Source organism: Procambarus clarkii, chromosome 83 (genome assembly GCF_040958095.1).
Source record: "Procambarus clarkii isolate CNS0578487 chromosome 83, FALCON_Pclarkii_2.0, whole genome shotgun sequence".
Taxonomy (NCBI): Eukaryota; Metazoa; Arthropoda; class Malacostraca; order Decapoda; family Cambaridae; genus Procambarus; species Procambarus clarkii.
The window spans coordinates 13,835,295-13,855,520 of record NC_091232.1 but is presented as its reverse complement, the minus strand read 5'-3'; the positions used below and the strand labels follow the sequence as shown (position 1 = coordinate 13,855,520).

At 39.1% G+C, this 20,226-nt stretch overlaps 1 protein-coding gene across 1 annotated transcript in view; it reads right to left on the bottom strand.

Moving 5' to 3' along the window:
• The window catches only part of LOC138358456 (carbonic anhydrase-related protein 10-like), a 221,226-nt gene that overhangs the window by 35,713 nt on the left and 165,287 nt on the right, over positions 1–20,226 (bottom strand). The window contains exons 4-7 of the mRNA XM_069316433.1: positions 10,851–10,987; positions 9,288–9,479; positions 8,738–8,833; positions 7,312–7,378 (exon numbers count right to left, since the gene is read on the bottom strand). Coding sequence (XP_069172534.1) covers positions 7,312–7,378; positions 8,738–8,833; positions 9,288–9,479; positions 10,851–10,987 — 492 coding nt within the window. The remainder of the gene's footprint in view (positions 1–7,311; positions 7,379–8,737; positions 8,834–9,287; positions 9,480–10,850; positions 10,988–20,226) is intronic.

Sequence of the window (20,226 nt, the reverse complement as noted above, 5' to 3'; positions counted from 1 at the left end):
ACTCCAATAAAAAAATATTGACCTCATACATAATGAAATGGGTAGCTTTATCATTTCATAAGAAAAAAAATAGAGAAAACATATTAATTCAGGAAAACTTGGCTTATTAGGCAAATCGGGCCTTGCATAGTAGGCAGAGAAGTGCGTTCTGGCTACTAGGTACGACATATAAATATATATATATATATATATATATATATATATATATCTTGATATGTACCTGGTGGAGTTGCGAGCAACAATTACTGGAGGTCCCAGCGGCCTCACTCTCACCTCGCACTGAGCCTCTCCCTCCGTCTCTCACCCTGAATTGTCTCTTTCCATTACTGCCTCTCGCTCCTCCCCTTCTCATGGCTTTCCCGCTCCTGCCTCTGTTTCTCCTATTTCCGAATTTCTTGATTCAATTTTCTTACTGGTTTTGCTTCTCTGTCGGTCTCTCTTATGTTTATCCATGAAGGTGTTTCGATATATCTAATAATTTTATATTTTTCTCGCGTCTTTGCTTATTCCCGTTCCAATGTATCTCATTCTCTTCCTTATCATATATCTAAAATGGTATCGATACCCGCCAAACACACACCGAAACTACGACGTTGGTACAACGTTTGAACAAGTTTTAACACCTCCTAACCAGTTATAACAACCAATATAGCAAGTTGTAACAACGTTCTAGTACGTCACAAACACATTAAGCCAAGATGTAACAACTTTATTACAAGTTGTAACAAGCGGAAAATAGAGACAGTTACGGTTTGTGTTTCCAGGGTATACATTTTTGCTATATTTTACATCTATTTTTATACATATGGTAAATTTTTTATACATACGCGTTTTCATCCTCGTTCTATCTAACTTTTTCTCTTTATTTGTCTATATTCTTTGTCTCCCTCGGTGCCAGGTTCACAAGTGACCACCAGTAAACACCACCACCACACAATTCGGTGTAGAACGTGTGGGACCCGAGGCCGCCCCTTGCCAGTAATGCCTGGCTCAGCACTGAGGCAATTGTTGCTTTGTTTACATAATGGCATGTAGTGTTATTTCCTGAGAGCCTTAATGGGTTATATGATAGATTTATTGCTCTCTTTCTCGTTTACTCACAAAATATGCATATATGTACATATATGTATGTATATGACAGTGTCAGACCACGAAGGAAGAATTGAAGCAGGAATTTTTTTAAATACTTTCGTATTTAATAATACATCTTCAGAAGGTGACCCTTCTGAAGATGTATTATTAAAATCGAAAGTACTTAAGGAAATTCCTGTTTTAATTCTTCCTTCCTGGTCTGAAACTGTCACATTTTTCATCACGTATTAATTTTCGTGGTATACACACATGTATATATATATATATATATATATATATATATATATATATATATATATATATGTCGTACCTAGTAGCCAGAATGCACTTCTCAGCCTACTATGCAAGGCCCGATTTGCCTAATAAGCCAAGTTTTCCTTTATTAATATATTTTTTCTAATTATTTTCTTATGAAATGATAAAGCTACCCATTTCATTATGTTTGAGGACAATTTTTTTTATTGGAGTTAAAATTAATGTAGATATATGACCGAACCTAACCAACCCTACCTAACCTAACCTAACCTATCTTTACAGGTTAGGTTAGGTTAGGTAGCCGAAAAAGTTAGGTTAGGTCAGGTTAGGTAGGTTAGGTAGTCGAAAAACAATTAATTCATGAAAATTTGGCCTATTAGGCAAATCGGGCCTTGCATAGTAGGCCGAGTACGACGTTCTGGCTACTAGGTACGACATATATATATATATATATATATATATATATATATATATATATATATATATATATATATATATATATATGTCGTACCTAGTAGCCAGAACGCACTTCTCAGCCTACTATGCAAGGCCCGATTTGCCTAATAAGCCAAGTTTTCCTGAAATAATATATTTTCTCTAATTTTTTTCTTCTGAAATGATAAAGCTACCCATTTCATTATGTATATATATATATATATATATATATATATATATATATATATATATATATATATATATATATATATATATATATATATATATATGAAAACTATTTTGAGGTAGTGGAAAGTGATTTGAATTTGCAACCTGGTGATTCCCAGACGCCTGTCTTAACCGCTTGGCCAAAAAATTTCCAACCCAGAACTCTACTGAACTCTTTGGGAGGAACAGAGCAGCAAATAACAAGAAATTAAGATAGAGAGAGAGAGGGAGAGAGAGAGAGAGAGAGAGAGAGAGAGAGAGAGAGAGAGAGAGAGAGAGAGAGAGAGAGAGAGAGAGAGAGAGAGAGAGAGAGAGAGAGAGAGAGAGAGAGAGAGAGAGAGAGAGAGAGAGAGAGAGAGAGAGAGAGAGAGAGAAAGAGAGAGAGAGCAGGTAATAAGTGAGTCGGAAGCCCCACCAAAATGCGCCCATGTCTGGCCCCAGATGATGGAACAAAGTTACAGCGGATATTAGGGCCGGTAGCGACTCATTATCCGGGAATAATGCAGTCGAATTCCGGTTGATTTCATTAGTTTCCGTCAGGTATTGGTGAATTATGACTCAATTTTAGGATTTTCAGGCTTTAATTGAAGAGGATGGTGCTGTCGGCCGACTCAGTAAATAAACGGTGTATTATTTAAGATTTCTGACTAATTAACTTGGATGATGCAGAGATACTTGTTACTTGTGTGAGGGTTTCTCTCCGATGTTCGCGGATGAGGGAGAACAGAATGGTAAGAAGTAGAGGACACAAGACCAGTAGAATGATACATATGAAGGAAGAAAAGGAGAGTAGTAATGTAGGAGAGGAAATGAGGTTATGAGTATTTTGGAAAAGTTGTGTTATGCTGCATGAAGTATTAAATCTATAGATATACAGCTACCGAGTTATGAGTTGTGAGGAACAGTTAAACTCATATTATCAGAAGACTAATGCTGTAAAGGAGAAATGATTGCCTTTTATAAAATGCTAAGGGGTTCTAACAGAGGCTACACCTATAGATTATTTGGGATGGCTAGTGTGAAGAAAGGGACATGGGTGGAAACTGAGTTCTCGAGTGAACCACAGAGACATTATGTGAATATAATCACACATGCAAACATACACACACACACATGTACGCAAACACACAAACCCATGGGGGCCTCGTGGTTGAGTGGACATCGCTCGGTGGTCGTAGTCCTAAAGGCCCGGGTTCGATTTATTTATAGTTTTAAAGAAGAAAATAGAAAGAAAAGCTCAGCTGTTCTAAAAGTATTAACGAAAAAGTTTTCTGCCATCTTATTCCCTTTTTTTTATTTTTTACCTGGGAGCTCAGCAATGAATACAATTGGTAGAGCAATGAAGAATCATCATAAAGTTTGATATACAAATATAGATAGTATCTCCAACAAAGTAAATGAGCTCAGAGTGCTTGTGAGGCAGATCACTATGTCATCATTGTGTTAGGCACAAATATTTATGAGATGATTATTGATAAAGTGTTTGCTATAGGCTACTAGAGAATTTGCAAACAAAACAATAAACAAAACCAGAGGATTGGATTATATGCACCTCTGCTAACAAAGTGGGAGTGGAAGTTTGAGGAATTTATATTCATAGAAATAAATAGATTTCCAGACTGGCACTTAAATCATTGAAACAGATGGATACAAAGTATGGTAGCAGCTGTATACAACTCATTAGGGAGTCACGAATGTAGCAGAAGAGCCGCAACAGTCATCATTAAAGAGGCAAAGCTCCTGTGCTCATAGAAAGAGAGCAAAACTTCTAATCATGATAGCTTTCAATCACGGAGAAATAGATTGACAGGAAAGAAACCCCGGTGTGGGCCTGATACTTGGAGAGCAATGTTGATGTACTCCACAGGCACCAACTTCCCTAACAATAGTCAGAGAGGAAACTCGAGCCATAATAGGTGACAGGTTTGCCTTCGTCCAAGATGAGACAGATGCTATAAGAAAAGACAACTAACTACCACTAGGAGCCAGCGGTCACTGTATTCTGGAAATTGGGATCAGAGAATGGAAGATAGAATTAAACCAGCTTAAAGTGAATGGAGTACATCAAAATTAGGAAATTGTTAAATGGGTTGAATGTGGGAGTTGGATCTCTGGAGCATATATATGCACGTACGGTGAACCTTGTGGTCCATCAATGCTCAAAAACTGAAGGAAACTTGGCAAAGTTCAATTTTGGCAACGGTGATCATATGAAAACTGAGTAAAATGGAGTACTAAGGTGATGCTATTGACGCAAGTAAAGAGAAGAAATGAAGAAAGACGAGATGATAGACATAAAATGTTTGGAGGAATAGATAAAATAAAGAAAAGTAAAATATTTACGAAAATATGAATAAGAGAAAAGGGCATGAATGTTAACTAAAGCTTAGCCTAAGAGATGTTAGAAAGATTTGTCAAACATCTCAGTAGAATGAAAATGTATTTAACTACAGAGTAGGCCTTAAAAGCTATCCCTCATCAGAAATTTAAAAAGTAAATATAATAGAATAAATTTGTTCAATGATTCTTTGCCATAAAAGACACTGAGGCTGGAAAGGCGGGAGCCAAGAGATGAAGCTTGATCTTGTAGACACAAATATGTGCGGACCAACACAATGGACATAAAATGTCTAGGATATAGATACATGTGAGGAATATTTGTCAAAAATGCATACATTCCATTCTCGGAGAAACGAATTTTTAGCAAATAAAACGTACAAGTAAATAATTCAGGAGAATGTAAGTTTGCTTCACATTCTCTTCATATTTGACGGTCTAATATTAACAAGTTCTTGGCACTCTGTACACAAGAAATAAAATAAAGCAAGAAATAAAATAAAGCAAATAATTATTTTAGTATATTGATTACGAATTCTAAAAATGCAAATCGCCCAATTTATATCACATAGCTTATACCCTTTCTATAGTATACACTGCGGTAGGGAACACTAAATAAAATATAACTTGACCGAAACCTTGGTAAGGGCTTAATGTTCCTTATCTATTGTAGACATGTTCAGACGAAGCAAAACAAATCAAATACTAGAACTGTCCTGATAAAACAAACACGTCTGATACCGGAGATCCCTAGCACGTGTTCGCCTGCTTAGATTTACATCTTACGTGTTTCTCTTGAGGCTAAAAGTAAGAAAGAGACAGAGATAGAGAGAGATACAGAAAAAGAGTGCAAGTTAAATACAGAGAGTGAGAACCAGATTGCGAGAGAGTGACAAAGGTACAGGGAGTGACAGAGAGATACAGTGAGTGACAGAGAGATACAAAGAGTGAGAGAGATACAAAGAAATAGAGTGAGCCATACAATACAGAGGGAGAGTGAGAGAGACAAAGAGTGTGAAGAGATACTTAGAGAGAGAGAGAGAGAGAGAGAGAGAGAGAGAGAGGGAGGGAGGGAGAGAGAGAGAGAGAGAGAGAGAGAGAGAGAGAGAGAGAGAGAGAGAGAGAGAGAGAGAGAGAGAGAGAGAGAGAGAGAGAGAGAGAGAGAGAGAGAGAGAGAGAGACAGAGCCAGAGAGAGAGAGAGAGAGAGAGAGAGAGAGAGAGAGAGAGAGAGAGCGAGCAAGAGAGAGAGAGAGCAAGAGAGAGAGAGAGCAAGAGAGATAGAGAGCAAGAGAGAGAGACAATATCAACACTTGACCGCTCTAGACCACGAGAGTGAGTGTTAATCCATAATGCTTGACATAAGACGTGAAGGTCAGTGACTTACGACTACCTCCATGTCACGCTTCGCCTCCACGGTGATCTACTCCCTGCTCATCTACCAACACGATCTAGTACCTCTACGCTAAACTACTTCCTAGCTAAACTACCCTCCATTCTCAACTATATCCACTCTCAACTACATCCAATCTTAGCTACCTCCATGGTGAACCACCTTCTAGGTGAAGTACCTCCACGCTGAACTACCTCTACGTTAAACTACATTCCACTCTTCCCTCTTCATTGTCTCCCGAGTCATTGTGAGACTGTTACTATGCTTTGGTTGTATTTCTTTGACTTTTAAACTCTTTTAAACTTTGACTCTTGTCTGCTCTCTATTGTCACCAGTACCCTCGCGCACTCTCACCAGTACCCTCATGCACTCTCACCCACCTTACTCTCACCAGTACACTCACGCACTCTCACCCACACCATTCTCACTTGCAGAATTTACAATGCAGTTTTCGAATTACAAACTGGGAAAGTAAATATTGTTAATATTTTGGAAAATACAATTAATTGCACAAAATTAATTTCTATTATAAAAATAGCATAGATAAAGGCAAGAACAATTTCAAAAATATTTATGTAATTCGACCAAAACAACAGAACATTATTACCATGTCATCCGTCATCCATGTACTGCAAAATTACACCTTAGTACTAATTACATTTCAAACGAACTATCAAAACGAATTATTGGATAGAACGAAGCGTATCGTAGAAGCCTGTAACCAGGTGTGTGACACACCAGGTGTGTGACACACCAGGTGTGTGACACACCAGGTGTGTGGCACACCAGGTGGAGGAGCAACAGATGGAAGGTGGAAACTTATGTGAGTCACAGAACTGTTAGGAGATGTATGCAGTGAAAGGTAAACAAGGGGAATGAGCTTTACCCGAAGGTGATGGAATTGACCATCAACCACAACTTCAAGAGCAGGTATGACCCATAGAGCTAGATCTAGAGCCCATAATCTGGATGCATAAATTGGTAAACTCAACTAGGTGATCCATTCTACTCTCGTTCACTCTCTCACGCATTTTCCCATTATTGTACTCAGACATCAGACTCGCCAACACTCGACACCTGTACTCTCGCCTTCACTCAGTCACTCAGTACACTGGTTCTTAACACACTCAGACGTATAAATATGGACGGGACATCGTTAAATATAAGGAGTCCATATGTAAACAGTGAATATCACAAAGAGTATTTGCTGTGTTTTCCCTTTTAACAAACATAAGGAGAGAATACAAGCAAAGGGGAGCCGGTCGGCCGAGTGGACGGCACACTGGACTTGTGATCCTGTGGTCCTGGGTTCGATCCCAGGCGCCGGCGAGAAACAATGGGCAGAGTTTCTTTCACCCTATGCCCCTGTTACCTAGCAGTAAAATAGGTACCTGGGTGTTAGTCAGCTGTCACGGGCTGCTTCCTGGGGGGTGGAGGCCTGGTCGAGGACCGAGCCGCGGGGACACTAAAAAAAAAAAAAACCCCGAAATCATCTCAAGATAACCAAGAAGAAGAATACACAAATCTGAACACTTACCATAATCTGAACACTTACCATAATCTGAACACTTACCACCATACTTGACGCTGGGAAGACCTTCAAGCATAGTCGCTAGAGCCGGAGATGTGCGGTCACCAAGCTGCCAGGGATGGAACACAGCAAGGGAATGTCATCACTACACACAGAATTTTAATTACAGTAATAATAACAATAATAAGCAATGTAATAAATGTTGACCAGACCACACACTAGAAGTTGAAGGGACGACGACGTTTCGGTCCGTCCTGGACCATTCTCAAGTCGATTGTGAGAATGGTCCAGGACGAATGGTCAAGTCACAATCGACTTGAGAATGGTCCAGGACGGACCGAAACGTCGTCGTCCCTTCAACTTCTAGTGTGTGGTCTGGTCAACATACTTCAGCCACGTTATTGTGACTCATCGCCTGCATATGTAATAAATGTTGGAGCCAAATGAGCCAGGAAACTAACTTCTTTACAGAGGGTTGCACATCACCAAGATGGTAAGGGATGTATCACACTTACAACTCCCAAATCAGATCTATAATGGAAAACTTGCCACTAATTCGAGATTTTTGTTCCCGGAAGAAGAGCGACTGATCTTTCTTGCAGCTGTCTGGCGACTTTTACTCATGTTATTTTCTTCTTAAGGCATTCATTGCACCAACTTGGTTTATTTCCAGACTCCTTCCATGCTCAAATTCAGTTGCACAGTAGTGTCATTTTTCAATCCCATATGTTAAAACTGGTAAACACTTCTTGCACATCTCCATTCACATTAATTTTACATACATAGTTCCCTTCCCTCTTTACCAACATAATGTTATTCTCCAATGTTTACATTAATATTAAGCAAATTAAATTATCAGAAAATTTGACGATACTAATCAATATACTTTCAGAACTTAACATTACGTAAAATTAAATGAATATAAAAAAATAGATGAACTAATAATGAATTCTAACAACGAAACTCCTCAGTATATGCAAATTATAAATACAGGAGAGAAAAAGAAACTCTAAACAGAAGCCTCGGTAAATGACATGAAATACTAAAAGAAGAGAACAGTGAGAAATAATGGGCTAAAAACATCGTCCAGAAACATCGTAAACTTCACGTTCAGGCGATTCATTCCCGTCAGCTCCGGTGAACAACAGTATTGATCATGGGGGGGAGGGGAGGGGAGGGGGGCGCCTTGACACTGAGAGCAGTTACCTTATTGACACATTTTATTAATCCTATTAATCAGTTTTCCCGGTCGCGAGTTCCCTTGGACCATAAGGTAAAGCAATTACATGTTTTTAATGGTGACTGATGTTAGTTTGTTACATCTGTGAAGTATCGCGGCGTGTAAATGTATTGGTTTCTTAAAAATATTTATCCTGCTCAGTATATCGATATATTTAGATAGCAACTTAAGACAGGAAGACATGAAATATATTTATATATATATATTTATATATAGAGAGAGACTCACCTGTACCAGTACTGCTACAGCCACCACCCCGTATACCTGGCTGGCTGCTTGACTGAAGTTACGATACAGCTGAGCGTTGTACCCATAGATCTGTAACTGTGGTGGGTAAAAAACCTGAAATATCTGCTCTACTCCTCGGGGCATGTAGGAATTACATTTTGTGTTTGAAAAATAAATTGAGGATGTAGCACTTTTATTTTTCAATTATTAGTTGTATATTTGTATTGATATTTGATGTGGTTGAGAGCTCTAAAAAGTATTTGGAATTAAACACTGATATATGTTACAATATTATATTAAAAAGGGAATTTATTTGATGTATAAGATTTGGAAAGTACGTTAACTACAATATATTGCTATTTTAACATTAATCATGTCATTATACACACAAAAACATGCTTTTTTACAGTGATATATACATAAAGTTACTGCTCATCAAAATAATTCCATGATCCATTATTTTGTTCAGTTCATAAAGGAAAATTAAAGGCTTCTAAAACAAAAAATAAAAATATGTAATTAACCCGACGACACGAAGAACTTAGCTGACCTCAGCGGGGAAGGCGTAGTTGGCTATAGTGTGCTCGGAGCCCTGTAGGTCCCTCTCCCCGAAGTGTAGACGCAGGTGGCTGACGGTGTAGGTGTAGGAGAGCGGTCCCCCTGATAGGTTCAGTGGTGGCCCAGAGGAAGTCTTGACTCTCCACTCCAGACTGTGGCCTGTGTTGACCAGCATCCCCTGTACCTACGTGGGTGAAAGACAGCTGTAGCTTCTGTGATGTGTTGTGGTGGTAGTGTGCTGGGGATGTGTGGTGGTGGTGGTGGTGTGGTGGGAGTGTGTGGTGGGGATGTGTGGTGGTGGTGGGGATGTGTGGAGGTGGTGGTGTAGTGGTGGGGATGTGTGGTGGTGGTTGTGTGCTGGGGACGTGTGGTGGTGGTGTGATGGGGCTGTGTGGTGGTGGTGTGGTGGGGATGTGTGGTGGTGGTGGTGTGGTGGGGATGTGTGGTGGTGGTGGTGTGGTGGGGATGTGTGGTGGTGGTGGTGTGGTGGGGATGTGTGGTGGTGGTGGTGTGGTGGGGATGTGTGGTGGTGTGGTGGGGGGATGTGTGGTGGTGTGGTGGGGGATGTGTGGTGGTGGTTGTGTGCTGGGGATGTGTGGTAGTAGTGGTGGTGGTGGTGGTGTGGTGGGGATGTAGTGGGGATGTGTGGTGGTGGTTGTGAGCTGGGGATGTGTGGTAGTGGTGGTGGTAGTGTGCTGGGGATGTGTGGTGGTGGTGGTGGTGTGGTGGGAGTGTGTGGTGCGGATGTGTGGTGGTGCTGGGGATGTGTGGTAGTGGTGGTGGTGGTGGTGTGCAGGGGATGTGTGATGGTGGTGGTGTGCTGGGATGTGTGATAGTGGGGGAATTCTTAAGGTATATTTTAAAATTATTAATGGAGTATAAGACGATAATAATTAGGTACTATATATTCCAATATAAAATTGAACACGGAAGAATGAATGAAAATTGGATAAGTTTAGATTTAGAAAATACCTGGGTAAATACTGGTCGGAAATAGGATTGATGATTTATGGAACAGTGTACCGTGTTACATACTACACGTTGGATCGCTAGATTGTTTCAAGCGAAATCTAGACATGTATATATGAATGAGTTTGGCTAGGCGTAAATAGGAATTGACTCGGAGAAGCCAATAAACCTTCTGCTATTATTTAAATCTTAATTTTTTTACTTTATTCTGAATATAATAAGATAATATTAGCTTAATTGAGTTGCATAATAATATTTAAAGATATTAAAGATAATTGGAGAACAATCGCAGAATTCGATTGGGGATGTGGATTATCCACCTCGTAGCCTGGTGGATAGCGCGCAGGACTCGTAATTCTGTGGCGCGGGTTCGATTCCCGCACGAGGCAGAAACAAATGGGCAAAAGTTTCTTTCACCCTGAATGCCCCTGTTACCTAGCAGTAAATAGGTACCTGGGTGTTAGTCAGCTGTCACGGGCTGCTTCCTGGGGGTGGAGGCCTGGTCGAGGACCGGGCCGCGGGGACACTAAAGCCCCGAAATCATCTCAAGAAGATCTAATGTTACTGATGATTTTGAGAGACGTACCTGAGACTTATCGAGAGAGATGGGAGTGAGGTTAGGGTCGTGGAGGAGTGTCCTGGGGTCCAGGTTGATGGGGGACTGACGACGACCCTCTGAACACATGGCCCACGCCGGGTTGATCACGCCCCAAAACTCAGGACCTGTTCATTTACAGAGAGAGAAGAACACAATTATTACTTTAGTCAGATATTTTTAAGTCAGGTTGAAGTTAATTCTGGGTAAAACTTAAAAACAGAGATAATCTGAAGTAAAAGTTAAATTTAACGCTGCGTAAAACTGTTAAGTTAATTATTAGTAAAATTCACTGCCACCACTACTACCCCTCCCTTGTTACTACAACTACCATCACTGCCACCACCACTACTATCACACCACCACTACCACCACCAGTTTCATCACACACCCACCACCACCACTACTACCATTACTGTCACCACCACCAGTTCCATCACACACCCACCACCACCACTACTACCATCACGCCACCATCACCACATCCATTACACCATCACCACAACCATTACACCACCACCACCAGTTCCATCACACACCCACCACCACCACCACCACCACCAGTTCCATCACACACCTACCACCACCACTACTACCATCACTGTCACCACCACCAGTTCCATCACACACCCACCACCACCACTACTACCATCACGCCACCATCACCACATCCATTACACCATCACCACAACCATTACACCACCACCACCAGTTCCATCACACACCCACCACTACTACTACCATCACGCCACCACCACCACTACCATCACGCCACCACCACCACTACCATTACACCACCACCACCAGTTCCATCACACACCCACCACTACTACTACCATCACGCCACCACCACCACAACCATTACACCACCACCACTACTACCATCACGCCACCATCACCACATCCATTACACCACCACCACAACCATTACACCACCAGCAGCAGTACCCCTCACAACACTATCATCCTACCCACAATACAGGCATCACTTCCTCCTCGCTCACTGCTGAGAGAAGCAGCCACACCTGAGGAGGAGCCGCGGGCATCATGACAATGGGAGGCTGAGGACTGGTGCAGCGGAGGATCCGTGCGGGAGAGAGAAGCCCCGTAATGACGAGTATTAGTGGTGAATTATGAGCACCAGTTTATGGAGATGAGAGGCCCGCTCCTCCTGGGAATTAGAATTATCGGCGTATCCTTTGTTCAGGAATTAGTCCTGGTGAGAATTTATCGGCAGGTGAAGAGTATTAATTCTCGAGCGGTTCAAAAATACCAAGAGAGGGGCTCTGTAATTGTTTTGTTGACGCTACTGACAATTGATGGCATTAGGGAGGGTAGAAATAGCCTAAGCTACTCTATCCCTTTGAAATGTATTTTTTTGTCTCTTTATATATATATATATATATATATATATATATATATATATATATATATATATATATATATATATATATATATATATATATATAAATATATATATATATATATATATATATATATATATATATATATATATATATATATATATATATATATATATATATAATGTACGTACGTATGTAAACATATGTTGTTGAATATCGAATGACGGAAAGGGTTAGATCAATCATTCTAGCGTAAATTTACTAAATATTTCTAATGTTGTTCTTATCTTGAGGTTATCTTGAGATGATTTCGGGGCTTAGCGTTTATGCGGCCCAGTCCTCGACCAGGCCTCCTTTTTGTTACACACCCCCAGGAAGCAGCCCTTAGCAGCTGTCTAACTCCCAGGTACCTATTTACTACTAGATAACAGGGGTATCAGAGTGAAAGAAACCCTGTCCATTTGTTTCCGCCTCCACCGGGAATGAAACCCGGAACCTCAGGACAACGAATCCGAAGCGCTCTCCACTCAGCTGTCATGTCCCATAGGCCTGACAAGTTCTTCACTTCAGTTGAAAAATTAACTCTCTAAAATTTGTCTTGGTGTCTATACGTCTGTTCGTGTGTCTGTCTCTCATTCCGAAGTAGATAGACATTTGGGGCCAAGCTCACCCAACTTTCTTCTTCAAGATGAGACTTGGAAGGTACGTGAATGTCACAGGCCAGACAGGATTAGCACTAGGACCACCTTTTAAGAAATAACGGCATCTATAGCGACCACTGCAGTTTGAAATTGTGGATTTGTTTCCCATGTTGCTTACTCCCACCATTTACTAAAAAACGATGAACAGAAATTCCAAGTACCCGAAGATTCAAGCTACTGAAATTCGTATTATAGTGACAAAACAGCTCTAAGAGGCATGACATTTTCCGAGAGAGAGAAAGAGAGAAAGAGAAAGAGCTTGCACGAGAGACAGGGAGGAGCAGAGAGGGAAGAAGAGGGAAGAGGCATGGTAAGAGGGGGGGATGATGTGGGTGGAGAAAGAAGGGAAAGGTAGAAGAGGGTGATATAAGTGGAAGAGATGGGAAACGTGGGAGAAGAAGAAATGAAAAAGGTGCAGAGCGAATTAAAGTGAAGATCGGTGAGAGGAAAATATAGTAGAAGTAGGGTTAGAGAGAGAAAAAAAGGAGAGGAAAATTGGGAAACTGGGACAAGATGGAACGAGAGAGAGGAGGGGGAAAGAGACCCGGGCGCAGCCGGAGACCCACATCGATTAAAATATAATTAGCAAAGGAGAAACACAAATAATGCTAGAAAAACTAAAGTAAGAAATAAAGCATTTAGTAAATAAAAACTTTAGCCCTGCAATTCCCAAGTAAAATTGTGGAGTGTGACTCCGTGACGTTTCCTCACCCTGTGTTCCCAGCCTCCACTCCGGAATACACTTACCAAGTAATATCTTTATGTAAATCTACGTAATATAACTGCGTTGAAAATTCCTCAGCAAACTTCGGAGGCACACTTCAAATAAATATAAACTTGATATTAAAAAAGCTCTTCAATTTCTCGTCGATTTAATGCTAAACGTTGGTATATTTCCAGAATTTTTATTACGCGCAACATGTGTATTGACTGATCAATGAATATAATGTATCAGTCAAAAGTCTTAAATGATTTGTGCCAAGCTTAAGTCCCAGGAAACTTCTATCATTTGTTGATCAGTACTAAGAAGAGGAACAATAGAGTGAAAGCTTGGGGACATTGATATATGATCTCATCTACGTGTATCTTTATATAATTGTTAGAATATATATATATATATATATATATATATATATATATATATATATATATATATATATATATATATATATATATATATATATATATATATATATATATATATATTGTGACGGTAACGCGTTGGTGTTCGGCTGTTCAAAAGCTAGGGGTATGGCCTCGTCACATATAGAAAAAAAAATAGAAAATCTGGAACTTCGTCTGTGGTAAGGTAAGGAGAAGACACACAAAACACAAGTAAATTTTAATTACGTTAAAGAAAGCAAAACATGAATAAAAATGGACATACAAATTCGTATAATAAAATCAATCAAAGTAATAAGAATAATCAAAGGGCAAAATGAAAAGTTACGTTAAGACAAATGAACAAATAACAAGAGTATGGCAAACAAAGTAAGTAGGTGCCGGAATATTGGCTTCAAGCTATCACTTCTCTTAGTACACGTAAGCCTGGGGCTTAGTCTACCAACGAGACGTGTTAACTTGTCGAAAGCACGGGATATTCTGAAGACTGAGGTCGTGGCGGCCCCAGACATCAAGTAGTATGGTGGGTAGAGTGCAGTTGCAGCTGGACCGGCAGCCAATCAGCGATGAGCCGGCGACAAGACTGGTAGTTTGGCGGTTTGAGGTGGAGCAGGTGTTCCTGGCTGCATACGTTTTGCGCTCTGGCAAACCTTGCTGGTGTTGTCGTTGTTGGATTTTTCTTCCATACTTGTTTTATATAGATGTTTATATCGACGTCTTTTGGAGGGAAGAGCAGGCTCAATCTCTTGAAGGAGATTATCATCACAATATATATACATATATATATATATATATATATATATATATATATATATATATATATATATATATATATATATATATATATATATATATATATATATATATATACATGTCGTACCTAGTAGCCAGAACACACTTCTCGGCCTACTTTGCAAGGCCCGATTTGCCTAATAAGCCAAGTTTTCCTGAATTAATATATTTTCTCTAATTTTTATCCTATGAAATGATAAAGCTACCCATTTCATTATGTATGAGGTCAATTTTTTTTATTCCAGTTAAAATTAACGTAGATATATGACCAAACCTAACCAACCCTACCTAACCTAACCTAACCTATCTTTATAGGTTAGGTTAGGTTAGGTAGCCGAAAAAGTTAGGTTAGGTTAGGTAGTCGAAAAACAATTAATTCATAAAAACTTGGCTTATTAGGCAAATCGGGCCTTGCATAGTAGGCTGAGAAGTGCATTCTGGCTACTAGGTACGACATACACACACACACACACACATATATATATATATATATATATATATATATATATATATATATATATATATATATATATATATATATATATATATATATATATATATATATATATATATATATATATATATATATATTTCATTGAATATGACCGCCTATTCTGTATTTATTATTTTCTGGTTTAGGGCTTCTATCCCTCTAACTATTTTCTTAGCATCAGGGCTTAGTTGAAATAGGAGTTCTCCAAAACTCCTTTTCGTACTTTTAAGGTGAAAAAAAGAAGTGATTTACTATAGAGTGTATTACACTTATTTATACAATTTGCACAACGTTTCGAACCTCCATGGTTCATTCTCAAGTGAACAGATCTTACAATGCTGATTGATTTTGTACCCGCACTGGGTCAGGTGATAATACAATAAAGGTGAAAACATGGGGGGATACATAAGGGATAAATGTGAGGTGAAACATAGAGGCTGCAGAAGGCTTATTGGCCCATACGAGGCAGCTCCTATCTAAACACAAAGATTAATCCAGTGTAATTGGCCTGCTATGTTGGACATTGTCTTCTGTGTTGGCATCGTTATGTTCTGGTCTTGTCCTTACTCTCATGGTGGGTAGAGTAAATAGTTCCGTGATTTGGGTGTTCATGGTGGGTTGTTCTATTCTTATGTGAATTGCCTCAAGAATTTGTAATCTTCTTGCATCTTGGGTTTTGTCTATTATACAGGTATTCTTGTTCAACATTTCTCTTGTTAGAGTGATGTCATGGGCTTGTCTCATGTGATTCCTAGGGGCACCGGATTGAAGATGGCATGTCAAACGCCTCGTCAGCTTGGTCGACGTCATACCTATGTACTTAGATTGAAGGTTACATCCTTCGTGGGGGCAAGTGTACATGTATACAACGCTTGACTGCTGTAGAGGGTTCTCCGTCGGCTTCGGGCTGTTTTTGATAAGGAGTTCGGAAGTCTTCTTGGTTTTGTAGAATATTATCAGGTTTATGTTTTGGTTAGGAGTAGTGCTTTTTACTCCTCAATGGATTATTTCTTTCATTATTCTTTCCTCTTTTATATGTTCACTGTGCATGGTTGATTTGTAATATAATTTTATTAGAGGTGTTGTGGTTTCTGTTCCAGGTTCTGGATTATACCAACGGTCCAAGTGTCTTCTTATAGCAGCGTTTATTTCCGCGTTGCTATATCCGTTGTTCACCAATACCTGAGTTACTCTTTCAAACTCTCTACTCACGTTGCTCCATTCAGAGCAGTGGGTAAGCGCTCGACGAATATAAGCATTGAGAACACTGGCTTTGTATCTTTGGGGTCACTCACTTCTACCGTTCAGGCATAATCCTATGTTGGTGGGCTTGGTATATACGTTGGTGCTTAAGAGGTTCCTGTTTTTGTTATTAGTACCTCCAGGAATGGCACACTGGTATTTTCACTATTTTCATGTGTAAATCGGAGTACTGACTCTCTCTCTAGATGTCTTTTTAGGTCAATTAGTTCATCTGATTATATGTTCCTTAATGGAGCCCTGTTGCTTATGCATCGTTAAAGAGAGAGAGAGAGAGAGAGAGAGAGAGAGAGAGAGAGAGAGAGAGAGAGAGAGAGAGAGAGAGAGAGAGAGAGAGAGAGAGAGAGAGAGAGAGAGAGAGAGAGAGAGAGAGAGAGAGAGAGAGAGAGAGAGAGAGAGAGAGAGAGAGAGAGAGAGAGAGAGAGAGAGAGAGAGAGAGAGAGAGAGAGAGAGAGAGAGAGAGAGAGAGAGAGAGAGAGAGAGAGAGAGAGAGAGAGAGAGAGAGAGAGAGAGAGAGAGAGAGAGAGAGAGAGAGAGAGAGAGAGAGAGAGGCCACTTCACTCTGCTCATGACAACCCCTCTAAAATTTTCAAGTCGAATGCACCCTGCTTCCTTCATTTAAATAATCTCATTTAATATTTCCCTCTCAAAAAACAGTTATGTAAAAAAAGGAATTCATACATACATATTTTATAGAGAAAAGATTTCTCCAAATTACAAAGTGATTGAAACCTTTGCAAAATGCTTCTGAATAGAATTACACTTTTAATTATATATTCGGCGTCTGTGGCATTTTAATTTTTGGAATATGCACTAAGGTGTTACTGGTGTTATACATGTATGAGTATTTACATGTACACATATATATGTGGGCTGATATGTATGTGCACAGGAGCAACTGCTTGCTGATTAATACACTTCTGTGTATATTATATATATATATATATATATATATATATATATATATATATATATATATATATATATATATATATATATATATATATATATATGTATATATATATATATATATATATATATATATATATATATATATATATATATATATGCAAACAAGCCTGAATGGTCCCCAGGACTATATACAACTGAAAACTCACACCCCAGAAGTGACTCGAACCCATACTCCCACAACTGGTATGTACAGGGACGCCTTAATCCGCTTGACAATTCAGGCTTGTTTGCATTTGTGTTCCTCACGTGTGCCCCAAAGAATGAGGTGATTTGATAAAATGCTATGCCCAAGATTACCATCCGAGTGCCGGCGGGGAAGTGGTTCATATAGCCTCGGCTATCACTTCCTTATGTCCGGTCGTGATTGTCAAGCGGATTAAGGCGTCCCTGTACATACCAGTTGTGGGAGTATGGGTTCGAGTCACTTCTGGGGTGTGAGTTTTCAGTTATATATATATATATATATATATATATATATATATATATATATATATATATATATGTATATATATATATATATATATATATATATATATATATATATATATATATATATATATATATATATATATATATATATATATATATATATATATATATATATATATACGGGCGAACAAGCCTGAATGGTCCCCAGGCATATATGCAACTGAAAACTCACACCCCAGAAGTGACTCGAACCCATACTGCCAGGAGCATTCTGCAACTGGTGTCCAGGACCCCTTAACCACTCGACCATCACGACCGGACAAAAGATGATGGTAGCCAAGGCTATTTCCCCTATCATCCCAAAGAATGAGGTGATATGATAAAATACCATGCCCAAGATTACCATCAGAGTGCTGGCGGGATGATGCTGAAATAGCCTTGGTTACCAACATCTTTTGTCTGGTCGTGATGGTCGAGTGGTTAAGGGGTCCTGAACACCAGTTGCAGAATGCTCCTGGCAGTATGGGTTCGAGTCACTTCTGGGGTGTGAGTTTTCAGTTATATATGTATTCAATTAACTTAATATTTCTGTCCATCAGTTCACTATTTAACAACCCTTGCGCTACTGAAGCAGTCCGTCCTCTCGAATGTTCACTACGTCACTAAAATGATGTCCTAACTTACCCAAACCTAACCTAACTGGAGACCGAAGAACAGAAAACTATACATTCCCAAAATTTTGCGAGCCGCTATGTCTTTTAGTTCGTATTTTAAGGGACTTACGAGATTTATACGTTAAACTGCGATGTACCTTTTAAGAAGAGAGGTAGAGTGAAGAACTTCCAGACTTGTAGCATATCATGAGCTCTAGTCCACTCTGTGCCTCATTCTTCCTCAGATATAAATTCTGTATGGGTTTTGTGGTAAGTAACAATATGTGTATTTTGTGTGAAAGGTAACAATATGTTTAGGATGTGTGTTCTGTATGGAGATCTATGGGACGTGAAAATACATGGAAATACTCAGTGCTCTAAATCCTATCTTCACATTCTTCTCTGCTCTACACTTCTCTATAATAATAAAAATGTGTTATTTTAATTTCTAATATTACTGCTATGAAATATTTGTCCAAACGAGCACGGTGAATTCTTGATTACATGGAGCTCGGGGTCTTCTTTTAACTATACAGCTTAACCTGCAGGTCACAAAGATGCAAGATAAAAGAAGCATAAAGAATTTAAATCTTTGTTTACTTCACAGACTATGAAATGAATCGTTAATTAGTGTAACAAAAATTCACAGGAAATATTTGACAGTTTTCTTGTCATCTTCTCCTTCATGATTTATGAAGCCCTGTTGGCACAACTATTTATATTGCAGGTAAAACCGAGCATCAGAAGTAAGGGTGAGTGTGCTGGGGTAGAGGACTATGACAGAGTTTAGGTAGATATTTCCAAATAAACGTCCTCAGTGAATAAAAATTCAACTATCTATGTCTATCTTCACACACACACACACAGAGTACTCTCTCACTCCATCAAGTCCTAATTTCTACCTCCATTACTTACTCCAACTATCCCTTCCCCACTCCCTTCCCCTTCCAGTACCTTAACCTTCAGTGGATCACAGCCAGGGGTCTCCCCTCAGTCCGGGGACCTGCCTCACCACACCACAGAATAAGGACGAGGAGCCCTGAAGTACTCGTCGACAATTGCAACACTAATCTCGGAATGTCACAAAGTCCTTCACAAATCACTTACAAAAATATGTGAGTACAAGTAAAATATTATATATATATATATATATATATATATATATATATATATATATATATATATATATATATATATATATATATATATATATATATATATATATATATATATATAAAAGTTTGTGAGGGTACCACCTCTGGTGCCAATGTGGGGACCCATAGCCTCGGAGAAGAAAATAAAAAGTATTCAGAGGAGACCTTGTGGTTTCTCCCACAGTATAAATATATATATATATATATATATATATATATATATATATATATATATATATATATATTTTTTTTTTTTTTTTTTTTTTTATTATTATCAAAGAGTACCACCTCTAGCTGGAAGAAGGGGGACCCATAGCCTCGGAGGAAACCACGCATAACGCATTAGAGGGAATGTTTAGATCCCCTCCAATACAGTTTCTGTGTGCTTCTCTCCTACCACCCCCTTCCTTTTTTATTTTTTTGTGCT